We start from the raw sequence: 15,764 nt of genomic DNA, 5'->3' as shown, positions 1-15,764 counted from the left end.
ATTTTTTTCTCATTTTTATTAGAAATTATAAATTTTGCTAAATTTGTTCAGGTAGACCCGACCCGGATCCGAGACCCGCGCGGATCAGGATCCGGAACATAGAATAAAAGACCCGTCTGGTAAACGGGTCGGATCCGGGTCCGGTATAGTAATTCGGGTCTGGGTCCGGAATAATGAATTCCGGCCCGGATCCAGCCCGTTGACAGCCCTATATCTGATGTGCACCATCATGGTACGACACCAAAAAGGATGCTTTCTGTAAATAAATATGGCTCTGTTTGGATTAGTTGTTTTTGGAGATATTTTTGAAAAATTTTACTGTAACAGAGTTTTTAGAATATATTTTGAGATATTTTTAAAAAATATTTTGAAATATTTAAAAGTAGTAGAGTTTTTAAAATATATTTTGAGATATTTTTTAAACATTAAAAAAAATTTAGACTACCTTTTAGAGTATTTTTAAAAATTTTTTATAGTATTAGAAAAATTAATTTTTGAAAAACTTAAGGATCCAAGGTTGCCGAACACGCAATTAGTTCCTTGTAAGATTGAGATTATATCAAGGTTGCAGAACTAAGAAATGATTATAAATGATTAGTTCCTTGGTTGAAAATGGTAGTTCTTTTGATCTTTTCCCTTTTAATCTATTTATTCCAGTTGTGGTTTACTTCAGAAACCACTTATAGCTTGTTGATACTACCATAGTCGGAATATATATATATACACACATATATATACCTGCAGTTCAAAGACTTTTATGCTTGTTAAACCGCTTGCCAAATTCTTGGATGACTCCTCAGAGTCTCAATTTTATGGCCTTTCAACAGTAGGGTAGGTACATAGGGATACAACTTTCAAAGAGTGACAAGATGTGTTGTATTTTTCGCACGTTAGTGGTTTAGTGTCAACCTTTGTGATATCAATAATTTTCACGTTTGGTACACTATATTGGAAAAATTCTACCAAAAAACCTTACTTAAAAACTCTTACCCCAGCAGTCAATAATTTAAACTTTTAAAACCTGTTTTTCAAAAAAAAAAAAAATGAAATTATCTAAGATTGATATCTCTTTTTATACATCTAACAATGAATTGTTACCTAACGATATGATACCCAAACGATATGATACCCAAACTCGGCAAATATGAAGATATGTCAGAATTTAAGAGGAGAATTGCGAGAACCCTACAGCATCCTCTAAGAAAACTACCAAAGTGCACTCAATAATATGGATATGTGCATTAATTATCAGAGCTCAGGGTACTTGACTACATATTTTGACCTTTTCATTTCCCAAAAGATCCAAATTTCCTATTAAAAAAAAAACTACCAAAAACATTTCAGAAATGTACGACTAATCAGAGGCAGCGACCATCCCAGCAACTACCTGAGCCAAAGGATAACTAGTAATAAACTGCTGAGACTTGGCCAGAACTTATTGAGTCATCACTTGAGGACTATGACACGTCTTGAAGTTGAAGGTGCCCAAGAAATCTGCTGAAAGGCCATTTTGCTGAAACTTTCATACCAGTCATCATGCACGCGTCTATACTCTAAATACACGCATATATACGATGCAAAATATCCAACTTATTATATAGTAGTACTCTCTCCCTTTGTTTATAACTGACGTTTAAGGTTTTATACATCAATTAAGAAAAGTTTTTCATTACTTAAATCTGTACACTACTTTCCTTTTGTACCCTTATTAATTGTCCAATTCACCCATGTTTTCTCTCACTAGAGTACTAAATGGTGCTGTTTTACTAGGCCAAAAGCAATGCAATAATTACTAGGAGTAGTAATTAAGAACCCTGTATTGGAAAAGAGAGATAAAAGGGTAAAATTATGAAAAAATAATTAATACTGTATGGGGATAATAAAACGACAGATAAAAGTACACTAGAGCAAATTTCTTAGACGTCAGTTATAAAAAAAGGGAGGGAGTATTAAAGATTGTGAGAGCATTTATTACCAAGAAAAAAAGTGGTCTTAGGGCTCGTGGTTATCAAATTCATTTATCAATCTTGGAAAATAAAGCTGGAAACTACCTCAAAAGTCTCCCAAGTTGTGGGTTTTCTTTTCCGTATTAATTTGGATAAGATCACTTACCAGAACTGGACAATTTGGCAATGTGCTGCCAAGTTTCATCACCTTCTTAGCCAGCCTCAGTCATCCAATATTGACTTCGTCCTATCAAGTAGCTACCGTTCGAGAATAGCTAAACGATAGCTATTTGTACACGTTTAAATCGTCCAATCACCTACAGTAAAAATTTTTTACACACGTCATTCCACTAAAATTTTTCAAAAATGTCATGAAAAAACGCTTGATCCATACAAAGCCAAAGACCACAAACGTCTAATCATGTATAATAAAAGTTTCTCATATACGTCGCTATGTTAAAATCATTCAAAAATTATCTTGAAAAACGCTTGATCCATACAAAGCCAAAGATCATAGTCTGTACCTAACTAATTTGTTGGATTTTACTTTGGAGTGCTACCGACTAGTTTGTTTTTTTGGGACACCATTTTGTTATGCTAAAATTGACTTTTGTGGACTTTGTAGCAAGTTATAAGATATAAAACCGGTGGTATGGCACTTGTGACTTCTCGCCCCTCAAGTGGTAAATGACGAAGACAGCTTTACACGCTCGACTAGAAGCCCAAAATAACCAAAATAACATGCACTATAGGTCCAAAGCATATTGACTTGTTTGTGTAAAATATAAGAGTTATTACTTACAACTCCATCCAGTGTAAAATGAAAGGGATCACAAGAAAAAAAAAAAAGAGGAAGAAGAATCCCAAAGTGAAGAGAGACTTCTAAGATAGAGAAAGACAAAATATATATATATATCATTATATACTTCAAAATACATCGGTGTTATATACTTTTTTTTAGTAAATATGTTTTATGATAGAATAATTTGCATTATTGAATCAGATATGCAAGTTATTTAATTATCCAACATGAATATAAATATAGTAACATATATACTCAGTGTTACAAATGAAACATATGACGAATCTTTGAAGTAATTCCTAAAAAAAGTTACAAAAATATTTGAATTTGTGGCACATGTTAAAAGGAAAAGATTCTTCATGAGTGACTTTCTTGGTTTGATACCGACTACTGGGGTTGCCCCACTGGCTACTAGCCAACAATTAGAGTCTCTTTCCTATCCAATTCAAGATTTGAATCCTATATTTGATAGTTGAGGATAAAAATGACGCGAAAAATTACGTATACTAATATTCATGTCCCAGAATATTTTAGTTTTAGGTAAACATTTTGCATAGTACTTTTTATTTATCTCACTTAATTATTCCCAATGAACTTGAATTCTAGAAGAAAAAAATCACATGAATATTTATTATAAAAAATTTTAAAAGTAAATTTCATTTTGTAAGCTTTAGCCTTTCGTTATCTCACTTGGCACCTTGGGAGACATTGGGAAGTTTGAACGTTATCTCAAAGTCAAATACGGCTTCTTTTAAGAGCCCCAACTCATTAATTCTCCCTAATTCCACTGTACCATAAGTAGTAGTACTACCACTATCTTATAACTATTTTATTTCAAATGTTAAACATGCCAGTGTTGACTCTCCCATTTTGATCAAATCAAACCACTTTTTCCATCCTCCATGAAGTGTACATATACCACCCCTCAATCTTCAATTCTTCATGCTTCTCGCTCCTGAAGCAGGAAACAACTACTCCTCATCTTTTCTCTCAAACAATTGAAGCTGGTATATAGAAATATAGAATAGAATATTTGCTTCCTTCAAAGTCCAATTTCAAGATTTTGATCAATATTCAACACTTAAAACCAAGACCGACCAATGAATATGTCTTCTAGCTGCTCCACTTCCGCCGCAGCGACCTCCGCCGACGGTGGCGGAGCCACCACGATCACCGCTGTCCATCCGGACATCATCCAAACACATATCTTGACTAGGCTTGATGGCCCAACTCTTGCTTCTACAAGCTGTGCTTCTTCAGATTTACACAGCCTTTGCACGGAGGAAAATCTTTGGAAGACAATTTGCAATTCGAACTGGCCGTCAACAGCCCATCCATGCATTCAGCAAGCAATAGCGAGCTTTCCTTCCGGCCACCGTTCGTTCTATTCGGATTCTTTCCCCAACCTCCACCACCACCACCGGCAGCCGCCGGCCCACCGCCGGCCCAAGTCCAATGATAGTAGTCTTGGTCACTCATCAGAATTGATTTCTGCTGTTGACATTCATTATGGCAATGAGCTTGTTTACTCCAAAGTCGCCGTGACGGAGACGTCCTCCGGCTGGTTCATGTGTTCACCCTTCAGGGTTGACCTGCTAGACCCCAAAGAGATAGTTCCGGCACTGGCGAAGTTCGACGGCGAGGACGACAAGTGCATGGCTAGAGTGGAGGAGAACATGAGGCTGAGCTGGATAGTCATCGACCCCGCGAAAAAACGGGCTGTTAACTTGTCGAGTTTGACTCCGGTGGATGTCCGGCGCCATTGGTTAACAGGAGAAATTCAGGCCTCTTACGCGACGGTGATGGCTACCGGAGGTTGCGGCGGCCGTGCTGGCAGAGAGTTTGTTATCTGTAAAGCTGTGGTTACTTGTGGAGGGAAGGAAGGAGGGGACTTGCAAGTGAGGGAGATAAGCATGCAGGTGGAGGACTTGGAGGGGAAAATAATTAGCGGGAAGGACACTTTGGTAATTTTACAGGAAGCCATGGATGGGAACAGGAGTAAAGGTGAAGCTGGAGAGGAGAAAAGGATGTATGAAGTGTTTTTGGAGCTTAGGAGAGAATGGAGGGAGAGAAGGCAAAACAGAGAAAGGAGGTTGGATATGGTGTGCATAGCCACTGGGGTTAGTATTTTCATGGCTTTCTGGGCGTTTGTTTTGTTTAGATGATGATTGATGATCATTATATTAGCCCTTAAATTTACTTTCGTGGACAGATTACTTTTTTAGGTTATAGGAAAATACATAGAAATATGTGGAGAGATTTTTCTCCTATTATATTTATTCTTTTTCAGATACGTGAAGATTAAGTGTCTATAGGAAATTAGAGAAGCAATGGTTCATTTCATTGCTATATGATATTTGTAAGGTTTATTCATCCATCCACTCCAAGAATAATGAAATATTTACAGTACGTACAGAAGTTCAAATAAGTTTAATGTCTAGATTCAATTTTGATTCTTTTTTACTTGTTATTGGTCCATTTCATTAATTGCTTGTTTTGAATCTTATGAAGATGCAAAGGCATAAAGGCATCAGAGAGGAGGATCCAAAGGATTGAATGGTAAAATTGAACAAGTTGATCTGCATAAGATATTTTCAAGTATACTGGGTACAGACCATAACCATTTTGGAGACTCAAATGGCAGAAACTCCAGTTTTAAATTTGATATTAATGTAATTACAATCAGAAAAAGTTCTTTGAATGGTAATGTTGCACTGACTTACAGTTTAAGCACACATTGGCTTCAGGTAATTAAAATTATTGCACTCTAGGATAGGATTGAAGTAAGGCTGATCACTTGAAACCATTTTAAAGCGATATGGTACATCCTTGAATGCTGTAGGTACACTCTTATCTAACCAATCTGCATTTTCATTCAAACATTATAGAATTCTAGAAACATTCCACGTACAATGAATCTCAAGAGATTTTAGTAGGCCAAATTCAATTTCTACGAAATAACCTTCCATTTCAGCCGCCAACCACAGGATTTGGCTTCTTGCCGGTGAATTTTCTCTTCGTTCCTCACAACGTACGTGTGAATGTATGATACGTAGACGCATGTCATGCATCCAGATATACATTATCAAAAATGGAGAATGGATAAAGAATCCGCTGGAAAGGAGCCAAATTCGCACAACTGTTTTCTTGCAAGAAAACAACAACATTAATTAAGATTGACAACAACAGCACTTCCCTTTTTCTTTACCAAAAGATGCAATCGAAGAGCAATAGCTAGATTCCCTTTTGAATCAAAAACCCTAGGATATCAGCATTCCTAAACCTACCCTACTACATTAGCAGCAGCTATTCTAATTTACAAGGTGCACTGTTCGACTTATGATGTACCTCCAATTTCGTTACATGAGTTCGGTCTCGAGATGGTTATTACAAATTTCTTTTATTATTTTTTAATCGCTTTTTTACCTCACCCACACGGTCACGAAAAAAAGTTGTCATTGGCTTGTAGAAGCAATTAAGAGCGGGATATTCACTATTAGTGCGCGAGGTCCTCTTAATTATTTGCATTGTTCCCCTAATGACATGATTTTAACTTATGTTTTACATTAACATTCCCACTTTGTCATTAACAAATGCAAGAAGGAAAACAGACGATCTGCCGGTTTGGCATGTTTTCGAAGAAATGTTCTCTAAATTTGCCTCATTTCTGGTGCTGCGTAGTGGAGGAGCTGTGCTTTTCGGCTAAGTGGTCCTAACATCATAAAACTTCAATTTGAATTTATTGAGAAATGCCTTTAAGTCAATATAATCAACTCAATAAGGGCTAATACAATGTCATTAGTACCATTTGTATTGATAAATCTGCCTAAAACTTCGAACAAAGGACCCACTAGACTTCAAATCTGGGATTTATATTTATTGCTTATATTGTTCCTCCATTTATTTGATCTTTCAGCAGATGTCTATGCTAGTAGATTCATTACAAAGCCCCCTGGTTGCACAGTGTCTATGCTAGTAGATTCATTACTTTTATTTCTTGACAATAGAAAATTCATTACTTGGGCCACCAAATATCTTGAAAGATTTCGTTCAGATTGTAATGTGAATTACAAGAATATATATTTTAGTTGAAGCTAATTTGACAACATAATAAATGAGTAATTTTTTATATATCGACAATGTGTACATTATTATCGTTGGATCTATGATATATGTAAAAAAAAAAAATTAGATTTCAAATTTAAATTTTACATAGTTGTCATTCATTCAACGCTGATAATGAATACACTGTTAGCATATACAAGATTAATCCATAATAAATTGCATAATTCTTGGCATAGAGAAAGTGCGTTTGTTACACATCTTGTTGTTATAGCTGTGTTATATTTACCATGCGATTAAGGTAACATTTGTTCTCATGGGATTAAGGTAACATTTGTTACACATTCTTGGCATAAATATGAAGCCTCCTTTGTTTCCCACGAGAAAAATGCAAAAAGTGATTGAAAAATCAACTAAAGATGCATGTTTTGATTTCATTTTCCAAAGACACATGCCATTCTCACCTACCCCTTCACGTTAAACACCGACCATATCACAGCTTCAATTGTCCCTAGAAAGAAAAAAGATTTACTACTACGTTAATACTAAGACCTTAAAAAAAATTTAAGTAAGTTGAGTCAATTACGTTATTATTTTCATCTTGTTTGTATTTAATTCGACATGCATCTTTCAGACTGGAGCCCAGATCTTATATTAATTTGATCATTGGCAAGATTAAACCAGGAACACAGACGTGATAAGTATTGCACAGATATATGTGCGTGATGTGATGATTGGCACAGGACTTTTCATCAAAGTCTAATTTGAACAGTACTTTGCTAACTTTAGGTTGACTTAATGGATTGTTAAGAATAACATTAGGAGGTAATAATCAAGAATATAATTGAAATCTACACAAAATAATGGCTGAGGCAATGAAGGGAAATAAGTTCATGAACTGTAGAATACTTCGTGCTTCATATGCATTTAAGAATTATGACATCCAATTTACCTGCAAATATGGCAAATCAAGCTAAACAAGTTGTATTTGTTCAATCCATTAATTATAGGTCATACATCCTTATGAGTTCTTAGCTCTAAAGTGGTGGATAGTTTCAGAACGAACAAGTATAGAATTCATTAGCCTGCAGTTCTGATTCGACTTCAAATCTTCTACGTTTTCCTTTCCTCTTGAAGGTTTTGGAATCTCGTCTTAAATTAAAAAAAACAAGATAGTCTAAATGGATCTAATTACGATGCAATCACTAACATGACTATAGGGACATTGTCAAAAACAAAATTATAGTCTGTCAAGTATTTCGACAAGCTATGTTATCTTTGGAAAATTACCCCAAGAATGTCTCTGCAACTTCCATGGACAAGAAACATGTTGGTTTAGCTGTTGCATATCCAAAAGCAAGCTTCTTATACTCAACACAATTGATCGAATATGAAAAATCCCTGACCACAATATTGCTAAATTCTTCAAAGAATCATTACAATCAATACTCAGGACAAACAAGATATTTGTACTCTGCTGCAAGTTTTTTACCTTAGAATAACTATTTTTCCTAAACGAAACCAAGGTTTAATCTCCATAAAAATTTTGCAGGATCAATGCCACGACCCAAAATTGGTCCCGTTTTAAGTGTACCCAACACCTGTGGCAACCAAGGAGAGAAGGGTTACTGTACATCCAGTCAATCCAAATCAGGGTCCATTTTATCCATACAACTCCACATGGCAAGATAGCATTGCTTAGCAGCCAATCCATGCAATCCATTACTCGCTCAAATCCACTTGTGTTGCAACATGTATTGCCAAATATCTGTAAATAACCATCCAAATTTCCCCACTATTTTTGCTTCATCAGATCAAACCCAAGCCTTTCCTCTATTGAAACCCAAGCACAGAAAACTATGGCTACCACATTTGCTACTGCCTCAACCGTGGCAGGCTTGGGAACATCTTCTTTGTCATCGCCTTCTCGGGCATCTTCACCAAAGAAAGTATGCTTGAACTCAGGTAAAACCCTGTTTATTTTTTACACTGACAATGTATTGCGTGACAGATGGTTCAATAACATGTTCGGATATACAAATTATAGCGTTTTCTAATTTTTTTTAGTGTATGATCTCTTTCTCTAGGCTTCCTAAAATCTCCCGTAACGACTAGGAATCCTTTGAGCCTAGCACAAATATCAGGAGGGAAGTTTACTTGGTAATCATCTCTAAGGCCAAAAATTCCATAACAATCATGTCTCTTAAGTACTATTATGCTGCTATGTAATTCATCAGGGTGATTTCCTTAATTTGGTTTTGCCTCATTAACGTGTCTTATACTAACTGATTGAAGCTTTGAGAGAGACTGGCTGAGGACAGACTTCAATGTGATTGGATTTGGATTAATTGGTTGGATTGCACCTTCCAGCATTCCAGTAATTAATGGGAAAAGCTTGACAGGGCTCCTCTTTGAGAGTATTGGAACTGAGCTGGCTCACTTCCCTACTGGTCCTCCTCTCACTTCTCCATTCTGGTAAGCATATAACCCATTTCCCAATTCAATTTTAGTTTTTCAACTACATAAGCTTCCCCATATGGAAATTACATCTGCCAAAACTGTAAGGCAAAAAAACGTAGTAAATAAATAACGGATCCTTTAAAAGAGTAGCAATGATCTTTCCATTCACTCGGATGGATCATTTACATATTGGGCTGATGGCTCCACCTCAAGTACTCCTTGGGCTCGGCTTTGTGAACAAAATAGGGCCTGCCAGGATAGAGTCCATTGATATTTTGTTAGATGAAATCTAGTTTTGATATGCTTCACTCAAATAATTGGGCGGTCGTCCATGTTCAGAAGCCTTGTTGACTTATGGTTACAGTACTTTTTCTTTTTCTTTTTTTTAATACTTTTTTTTTTTAAAGTAGTGATCCTTCCCTACCGAAATAAGTATAGAAAATTTAAATAGATTGATGAAATATACTCTCTAAATAATAATAGTCAAAATAGTCGACACTAAATTTGATGCCCTTGCTTTTGGCTTAGAATTGGATTCACTTGTGTACTAATTAATAACCATCTTGTTCTACATGCATGAACCCTGAATTTGGTCAAGAGACTCCGACAAAGTGATGGAATTTGTGTTAAAGTAAAGTAATAATTTGTCATAAACCAAGACGAGCAAACACCAACTAAGGTACTATAATTGATCCTTAGTTCATGAAGTCCAATGAATTAGAGACGTTGGATGTTGGGTTCAAATTCTTCTGCCATCTTTCTCGCTTCTTAAATCTCATCATTTTCCTACTAAAAAAAGCATTATAATCTCGAAGAACATTCAATCATTTGACAATATGCTCATGAAATATAAACACTAAGCGGTAAATTAATTGCTTAAGTTTTTAGGTAGAATCTACCTGAGGTATTATCTTCATAAATGTGCTACTTATTACTTTTCCAACATTAAGTGTGGTAACATCTTCATATAGTCCAACTTATGATGTAAGCAAAGCAACCGGACAACGGATTTCGGGCATGCCCTGCAAAGAGACTACAAGCATAAATATCATCAATTAACAGCCCTTGCTTGGCCCAAGTCCAAAAGTAGAACTTCGAAATTTGGGAATACTAAAATTATCTAGTGAGGTATGAATTTCAATTCCCAAAGCATATGGGGACTGTCTAATTTGGATAATCGAAGGCCACCGTTCAATTCGATCAACATGGAGGCAAATGATTAATTTCCACCTCTTGATCATACAAAATTTTCCATGTTAGATTGCCTAGATGAGGCAACTTGGAGAAATATTAAGTGCAAATCAACAAATAATTTTGCTTAAGTTTTTTATAGCACCATATGATTACAATCAACTCAATCTATATTAGTGGGATTACCATAATCAAAGTACATTCCAATAACATTACAATATGCCTTGCTCGCCAACTCTTTTTTTTTTCTAAATTTATTTCGGCAGAGGAGAGATGAGATTTAAAAAAACAAGAAGAGGACAAGGGGATTTGAACGTAAAACTTCTGATTTTTTAGATATAAACTTTAGCAATTAGACTAACGTCTCCTCAACCCTTGCTAGCCTACTTGGATAACTAGAGGATTTGATTATTTTGCTTAACTCATTATGTGATTAGTTCATTAGTTCATACTAATTAGATTATGTATATACTTTTCTTTCTCACTTGGGCATAATGTTTTTCTTGATGATCGGGCAGGTTGTGGATGGTCACTTGGCATTTGGGGTTGTTTATCACCCTTACTTTTGGACAAATTGGATTCAAGGGGAGGACTGAGGGCTATTTTGACAAATGATTTACATGTTATTAATGTGTATAATATGACCCATGAATTAAGTATCTAAAGTTTGCTTCTTTCTTTTAACTTTCATTTCTTTTAGTTCCCAAGTCTTGACTCCCTTTGTTAGTGAATATGAATTCGTGGTGTTTGTACTCTTGTGCCCATGTACATAATTATTTTTGCTGCAAAGTTCATTTTATTTCACTGTCAAAAAAAAAAGAAAAAGAAACTGAAGAATATATATGTTCCATGACAAAACGTTCAAAATCAAAAGAGCTGCTAAACTTTAGCTTTCCTCAGATATAACTAAAAAATTTCAAGGAAATGTCTTAATTAATGCCTATCAATCACCAAATAATTTTCTCCCACCAAAGTTATCAGCAAGTGGGCAACTGTAGTAAAATAAAATAGGAATTAAGAAAAAGGGTTATTATCACTTTACCCCCTTAACGTTTGGTGCCACTATCAATTTCCCCCTTAACGTTATCTTTTACTCACTTTACCCCCAAGACTAACGGTCAAACTTAACGGAGTTTGTTAATTGAAGTGAAAAGACATGTTTAACCCTTAAAATTATTATCACTTTACCCCTATAAACTATAGTCTCATTATCAATTCATCCCCTAAATTTATTTTTTAGACAATTTATCCTATCATTAAACCAACTTAGCAAGTTAAAAAAACTTGAGAAGCAAAAAGCCTCATCTTTGCATAATAAAAAGAATAAAAAGTTTAGAGTGGCTCTTATCCTTTTTAGTATCAAGAAAAAAAGTCAAAAAATTAATTTCTTTCTTCTTGACAATCTTATTAATATTGAAAAAAATAGAAAGATGGAAATGGGGAGGGGAGAGAGAGAGAGAGAGCTCAATTCTTTTTTAAAAAATTACAAATAAGAAAGAATTGAATACTTTTATTATTTTAAAGTTATTTCACTTTTCTGTTTACTACCAAATTCCAATCCTAATCTCGACAACCTTAAAGTAATACGATAATATTAGATTTTTCTTTATTTTCTTTCTTTGCAAAATCTAATTTTTTGTCTCCTTCTTTCCTGTGTCTTTTTCTTTTCTAAGTATTAATAAGTGTGAAAAAAAGAAATTTGAGAAAATTCTTTTATTTTTATGTATTTCGATCTCTTAAAGTGAAAAGAAAAGGAAGAATAACCATTCCAACTTTTTTATTTTTAATTATATATAAAAAAGGGCAAATATATTTAAATTTTTTGACCATACTAGTTACATTAACGATGAGGTAAAAAATGTCTAGAAAATAACGTTAGGAACTAAAGTGATTATATAACTATAATCTAAACGAATAAAGTGATAATAACAATGTAGTAATGCTATAAAATAAAAGGATATTTTTGTCCAAAATTTCTTAACATGTTGAGTTGAATTACTTATAGGGGTAAAGTGACTAAAAGATAACATTATGGGGTAAATTAATAGTAGTGATATAGTTTAAGGGGATAAAGTGATAATAATCCTAAGAAAAACAAAAACTTTCTATTTCCAGTTCCAGTTTTTAATTGAACTTCTAATTTTCAACTTGTAGATTTCCAATTCTTTTCCAATTTGTCTTTCTGACAGCTCCAAATATTTGAGATTTCATGGTTGTACATTCAATAGTCCCAACAATATCCTGATGGACCATACTGCTAACGTTCACAATGTTTTTACAAATCGATGCATATCTTTTATTGCTTTTGTCATTTTCTCAACGTCTATGTACATCTACTTTTGAGTGTTTCACCTTATGCATTATTGTGGTAGATTCGATGCAATTTCAATTGATCCAAAAGGGAGGCATCAGCTCCATGCTTAACCTGCAAAAGATCTTTACACAATCAGTCGGATAATTTTTTTATGCACTGTCAGTATATGTATAAGTAAATATAGATATATGTCACGTAATATAATTTCTAAGTAACATACATCTGCACCTGTTAGTAAGTGTAAAATTTTTTTTTCTCTATACCAACAGCATATAAAAACTTAATCCAAATCAAAATGTCTCAGAAAATTCTTATAATCGATCCTTGCTTCTTAATCATCGAATTGGGTGAAAATTAAGTAGATGTGGAACTACAACGTTTAAAGGATGAAAAAAAGAAGAAGAAGAAGCCCTTTCTCAGTTCATTCTCATCAATGTAGATCACTTCAATATTAAGTGTTAAAGAAACAACGTGAAAAAGAATTACAAATTCAGGAATTGTTCTTTTTATTGGTCATGAATCAGCTCAGTAGTAGTTGGGGAACTCTATTTACTGTAGACCACCCTACATTGTAATCACAATCAAGTTCTACAGTGTGATAATAAGAGATGGAAATAGGATGGTCCCTGCAAACACTCGTGGAAGAAAGTACGGATGTTTTGACAATTTTCATGCAGCACAAGGCAGGCTTGATTAAGTGATTAATTAGTACAGTTGAATCCAATTGTGGTCCATTGCTTCTTCACCAGCCCCTTTTTAAGCAAAACCAGAAAATGACACTTAGAAAAAGGCCTTAACTTCAATCATATGATATCGACCATGCTAACTACTTTGCGTCACTCTTCTATTTTCCATAAAGCTGTTGAAACTAGGGTGCTGATACGTACTATAGAAGAAACCCTCATGCCAATTTATATGTGAGATAAAAAGGTGATTAATCTCAGTACTCTGAATTTTTTTTTAAAGGAAGTTATTTGAACCGTTGAATTCTCATCTTAGGCTCGGCTGCCAAGCTGCTGCATCTGGCAAGATAGTTGTTAAAAAGCCATAGGAAAAAGAATGTAAGTGATACAAAAGAAAGAATCCTAGAAAGTCTCAAGAAATTACATCCATTCCTAAAATTATTCTTTGGACTGCACCCACACCTAGATTATTCTTGGGAATTTATTATCCTACCACCATAGTTTTAGTAGTTTTTTAACTTCAAAATGATATCCTACGAATCAAGCTAGGAAGATGACAAGTTAACAAGATTATAAACGTCTGGAAAAAGGTTTCAGCTAGCTAGTGCTTTCAATTACAACAAAGCATAAATCAAAGTTCTATTCAAAGGGAAGACAACTTAATCGGGAATAAAAAGAAAAGGAGAGAATCTTCACCTTTTACCAAAATTGACAGGGTACCTTGGCCTTTAATCATTTGATGATTCTTTTCTAGATCCCAAACATTGACCAAAGGCAATCAAAATTCAAATCCTAATAAAAGGTTTATTTCTTGCCGAATTAAGAAAGCAAAAAAGATGTTCTCTTCTCCCAGTGTTTTCCAATTACAATTTGTGATCATAATTGACCAAAAAAAAAGAAAAAAAGAAAAAGAACTTGTGATCATAATTTCTCAACGTTACTTCCCTAGTATATTCTAAATACAGCTTATCACACGTATCCCTTCCCTAGTAATATGCATGCATATTATTATATTTATATGATCATCTTGAGAAATTCTTCATAATGATGAACTGATCATGTGGTAGGGGCATCTTGGCGGGGTCCCAATATAACTATATCTTATCAGGACGTGGTTGTTTTTATACAATTTGGAAAAATATGATTCCTCAGTACAGCAGTGAAATCCCTGTAAGAAAAAAAATAGAAAATTTTTAGCCGTGAATGGGGCCCGACCTCGTGGCTGCAGGAATCCCTCCTGTTTCTCTGAGTTTTCCTCCCCTTTTGATTGATTGGAGGATATTATGATCCTCTGCAAATGTAACGTTAGCAGCTAAAATGTTGGCAAGATTTCTTCTTACATTCCTTACTTACCTTATACTAGTAATCTATTGGGATATTTGTGTATGATACCCCTTTGTCTACCTTAAATTGACTTGTACGTCTCGTTATTTTGGAAGACTTGAAAGAGGTTACTCATACTGCGAAGTAATCCCTATATTATTAGTAGCTAACATCAATTAAAACTCTATATGATAAACCCTCATTTTGCACCCTCATTCAATTGAATAAGTATTTACTAGTTTTCGATGTTTTTACTATAAGACATCTATTGATTGAAAACAGAACTCAAGATATGTAACAAATTTCTATTGATTGAAGACAGAGTTTGAGATATGTAGCAAACCTCATTTCCAGTTAGATTACGGACTTGAGAATAAACAAAAATTAAAGATTTTTTAAGTGCTCGGATTCCCATTTGGTCAGTAACGAATATGTAACCTATAGCACTCGAAGTAGAATTAGGGCAAGAAAACCATTTGGTTGGTCTTGAAACCTGAAATCTCAAAAGTAGAGGCCATGGTTTCAAAATGCAAGATACTTCAAAGGGCTGATTGCTAAAAAATCAGCAACTCCACTGTGCACCCCCATTCCTTCACACACAACGGCTTAAAATATGGACGATAGGAAGCAGAGCAGGCCAGAAATGCATGGAACCTAGTCAAATGTAGTAACCGTCCAGTTTATACAGCCACGTCCTTAATTGCTTCTTGCTCACGTGTATGCCACGTCCTTCTCTCTTGCTTTTTATCCCTGCACAACTACCGATCTCTGATCCTCCTAAATAAGACCTATCCCACTTAGCGACTTTTTCTGTTGGTATGAAAAGAGTGAAGAAGAGATCAGATTCACTAGCCCTTTAAGTTTAATTCCCTCCAACTTCTTGCATTGCTTTACATTACTTTTCCAACTCAGACTTGATCATCAATCTTCCTTACTTTCACAGTTTGCTTCATAACTTCCTTTCATTTCCATCCATTTCCTTT

General features: G+C 34.7%; 2 protein-coding genes across 2 annotated transcripts; both read left to right on the top strand.

The window, feature by feature from the left end:
- Positions 1–3,598: 3,598 nt before the first annotated feature.
- On the top strand, positions 3,599–5,157 carry LOC113778420 (F-box protein At2g27310). The gene has a single exon (XM_027323829.1). The coding sequence runs from the start codon at positions 3,849–3,851 to the stop codon at positions 4,911–4,913; it is 1,065 nt and encodes a 354-aa protein (XP_027179630.1). The 5' UTR covers positions 3,599–3,848; the 3' UTR covers positions 4,914–5,157.
- Positions 5,158–8,588: 3,431 nt separating this feature from the next.
- LOC113761490 (photosystem I subunit O) lies at positions 8,589–11,217 on the top strand. The gene is made up of 4 exons (XM_027304505.1): positions 8,589–8,775; positions 8,898–8,970; positions 9,106–9,285; positions 10,980–11,217. The coding sequence occupies exons 1-4, from the start codon at positions 8,670–8,672 to the stop codon at positions 11,074–11,076; spliced, it is 456 nt and encodes a 151-aa protein (XP_027160306.1). The 5' UTR covers positions 8,589–8,669; the 3' UTR covers positions 11,077–11,217.
- The last annotated feature ends 4,547 nt before the right edge of the window (positions 11,218–15,764 follow it).

The sequence above is a fragment of the Coffea eugenioides genome, chromosome 1 (assembly GCF_003713205.1).
Source record: "Coffea eugenioides isolate CCC68of chromosome 1, Ceug_1.0, whole genome shotgun sequence".
Classification (NCBI taxonomy): domain Eukaryota; kingdom Viridiplantae; phylum Streptophyta; class Magnoliopsida; order Gentianales; family Rubiaceae; genus Coffea; species Coffea eugenioides.
The sequence above is the reverse complement of the archived record's forward strand: the minus strand, read 5'-3'. Positions and strand labels throughout refer to the sequence as shown.

What these genes read in the sequence shown, in the direction of transcription:
- LOC113778420 (XM_027323829.1), top strand. Translation starts at nt 3,849, where the DNA reads ATGAATATGTCTTCTAGCTGCTCCACTTCCGCCGCAGCGACCTCCGCC.
- LOC113761490 (XM_027304505.1), top strand. Translation starts at nt 8,670, where the DNA reads ATGGCTACCACATTTGCTACTGCCTCAACCGTGGCAGGCTTGGGAACA. An exon ending in GAAAGTATGCTTGAACTCAG is followed by an intron (nt 8,776 to 8,897) that starts GTAAAACCCTGT and finishes CTCTTTCTCTAG; the next exon opens with GCTTCCTAAAATCTCCCGTA. An exon ending in CCTCTCACTTCTCCATTCTG is followed by an intron (nt 9,286 to 10,979) that starts GTAAGCATATAA and finishes ATGATCGGGCAG; the next exon opens with GTTGTGGATGGTCACTTGGC.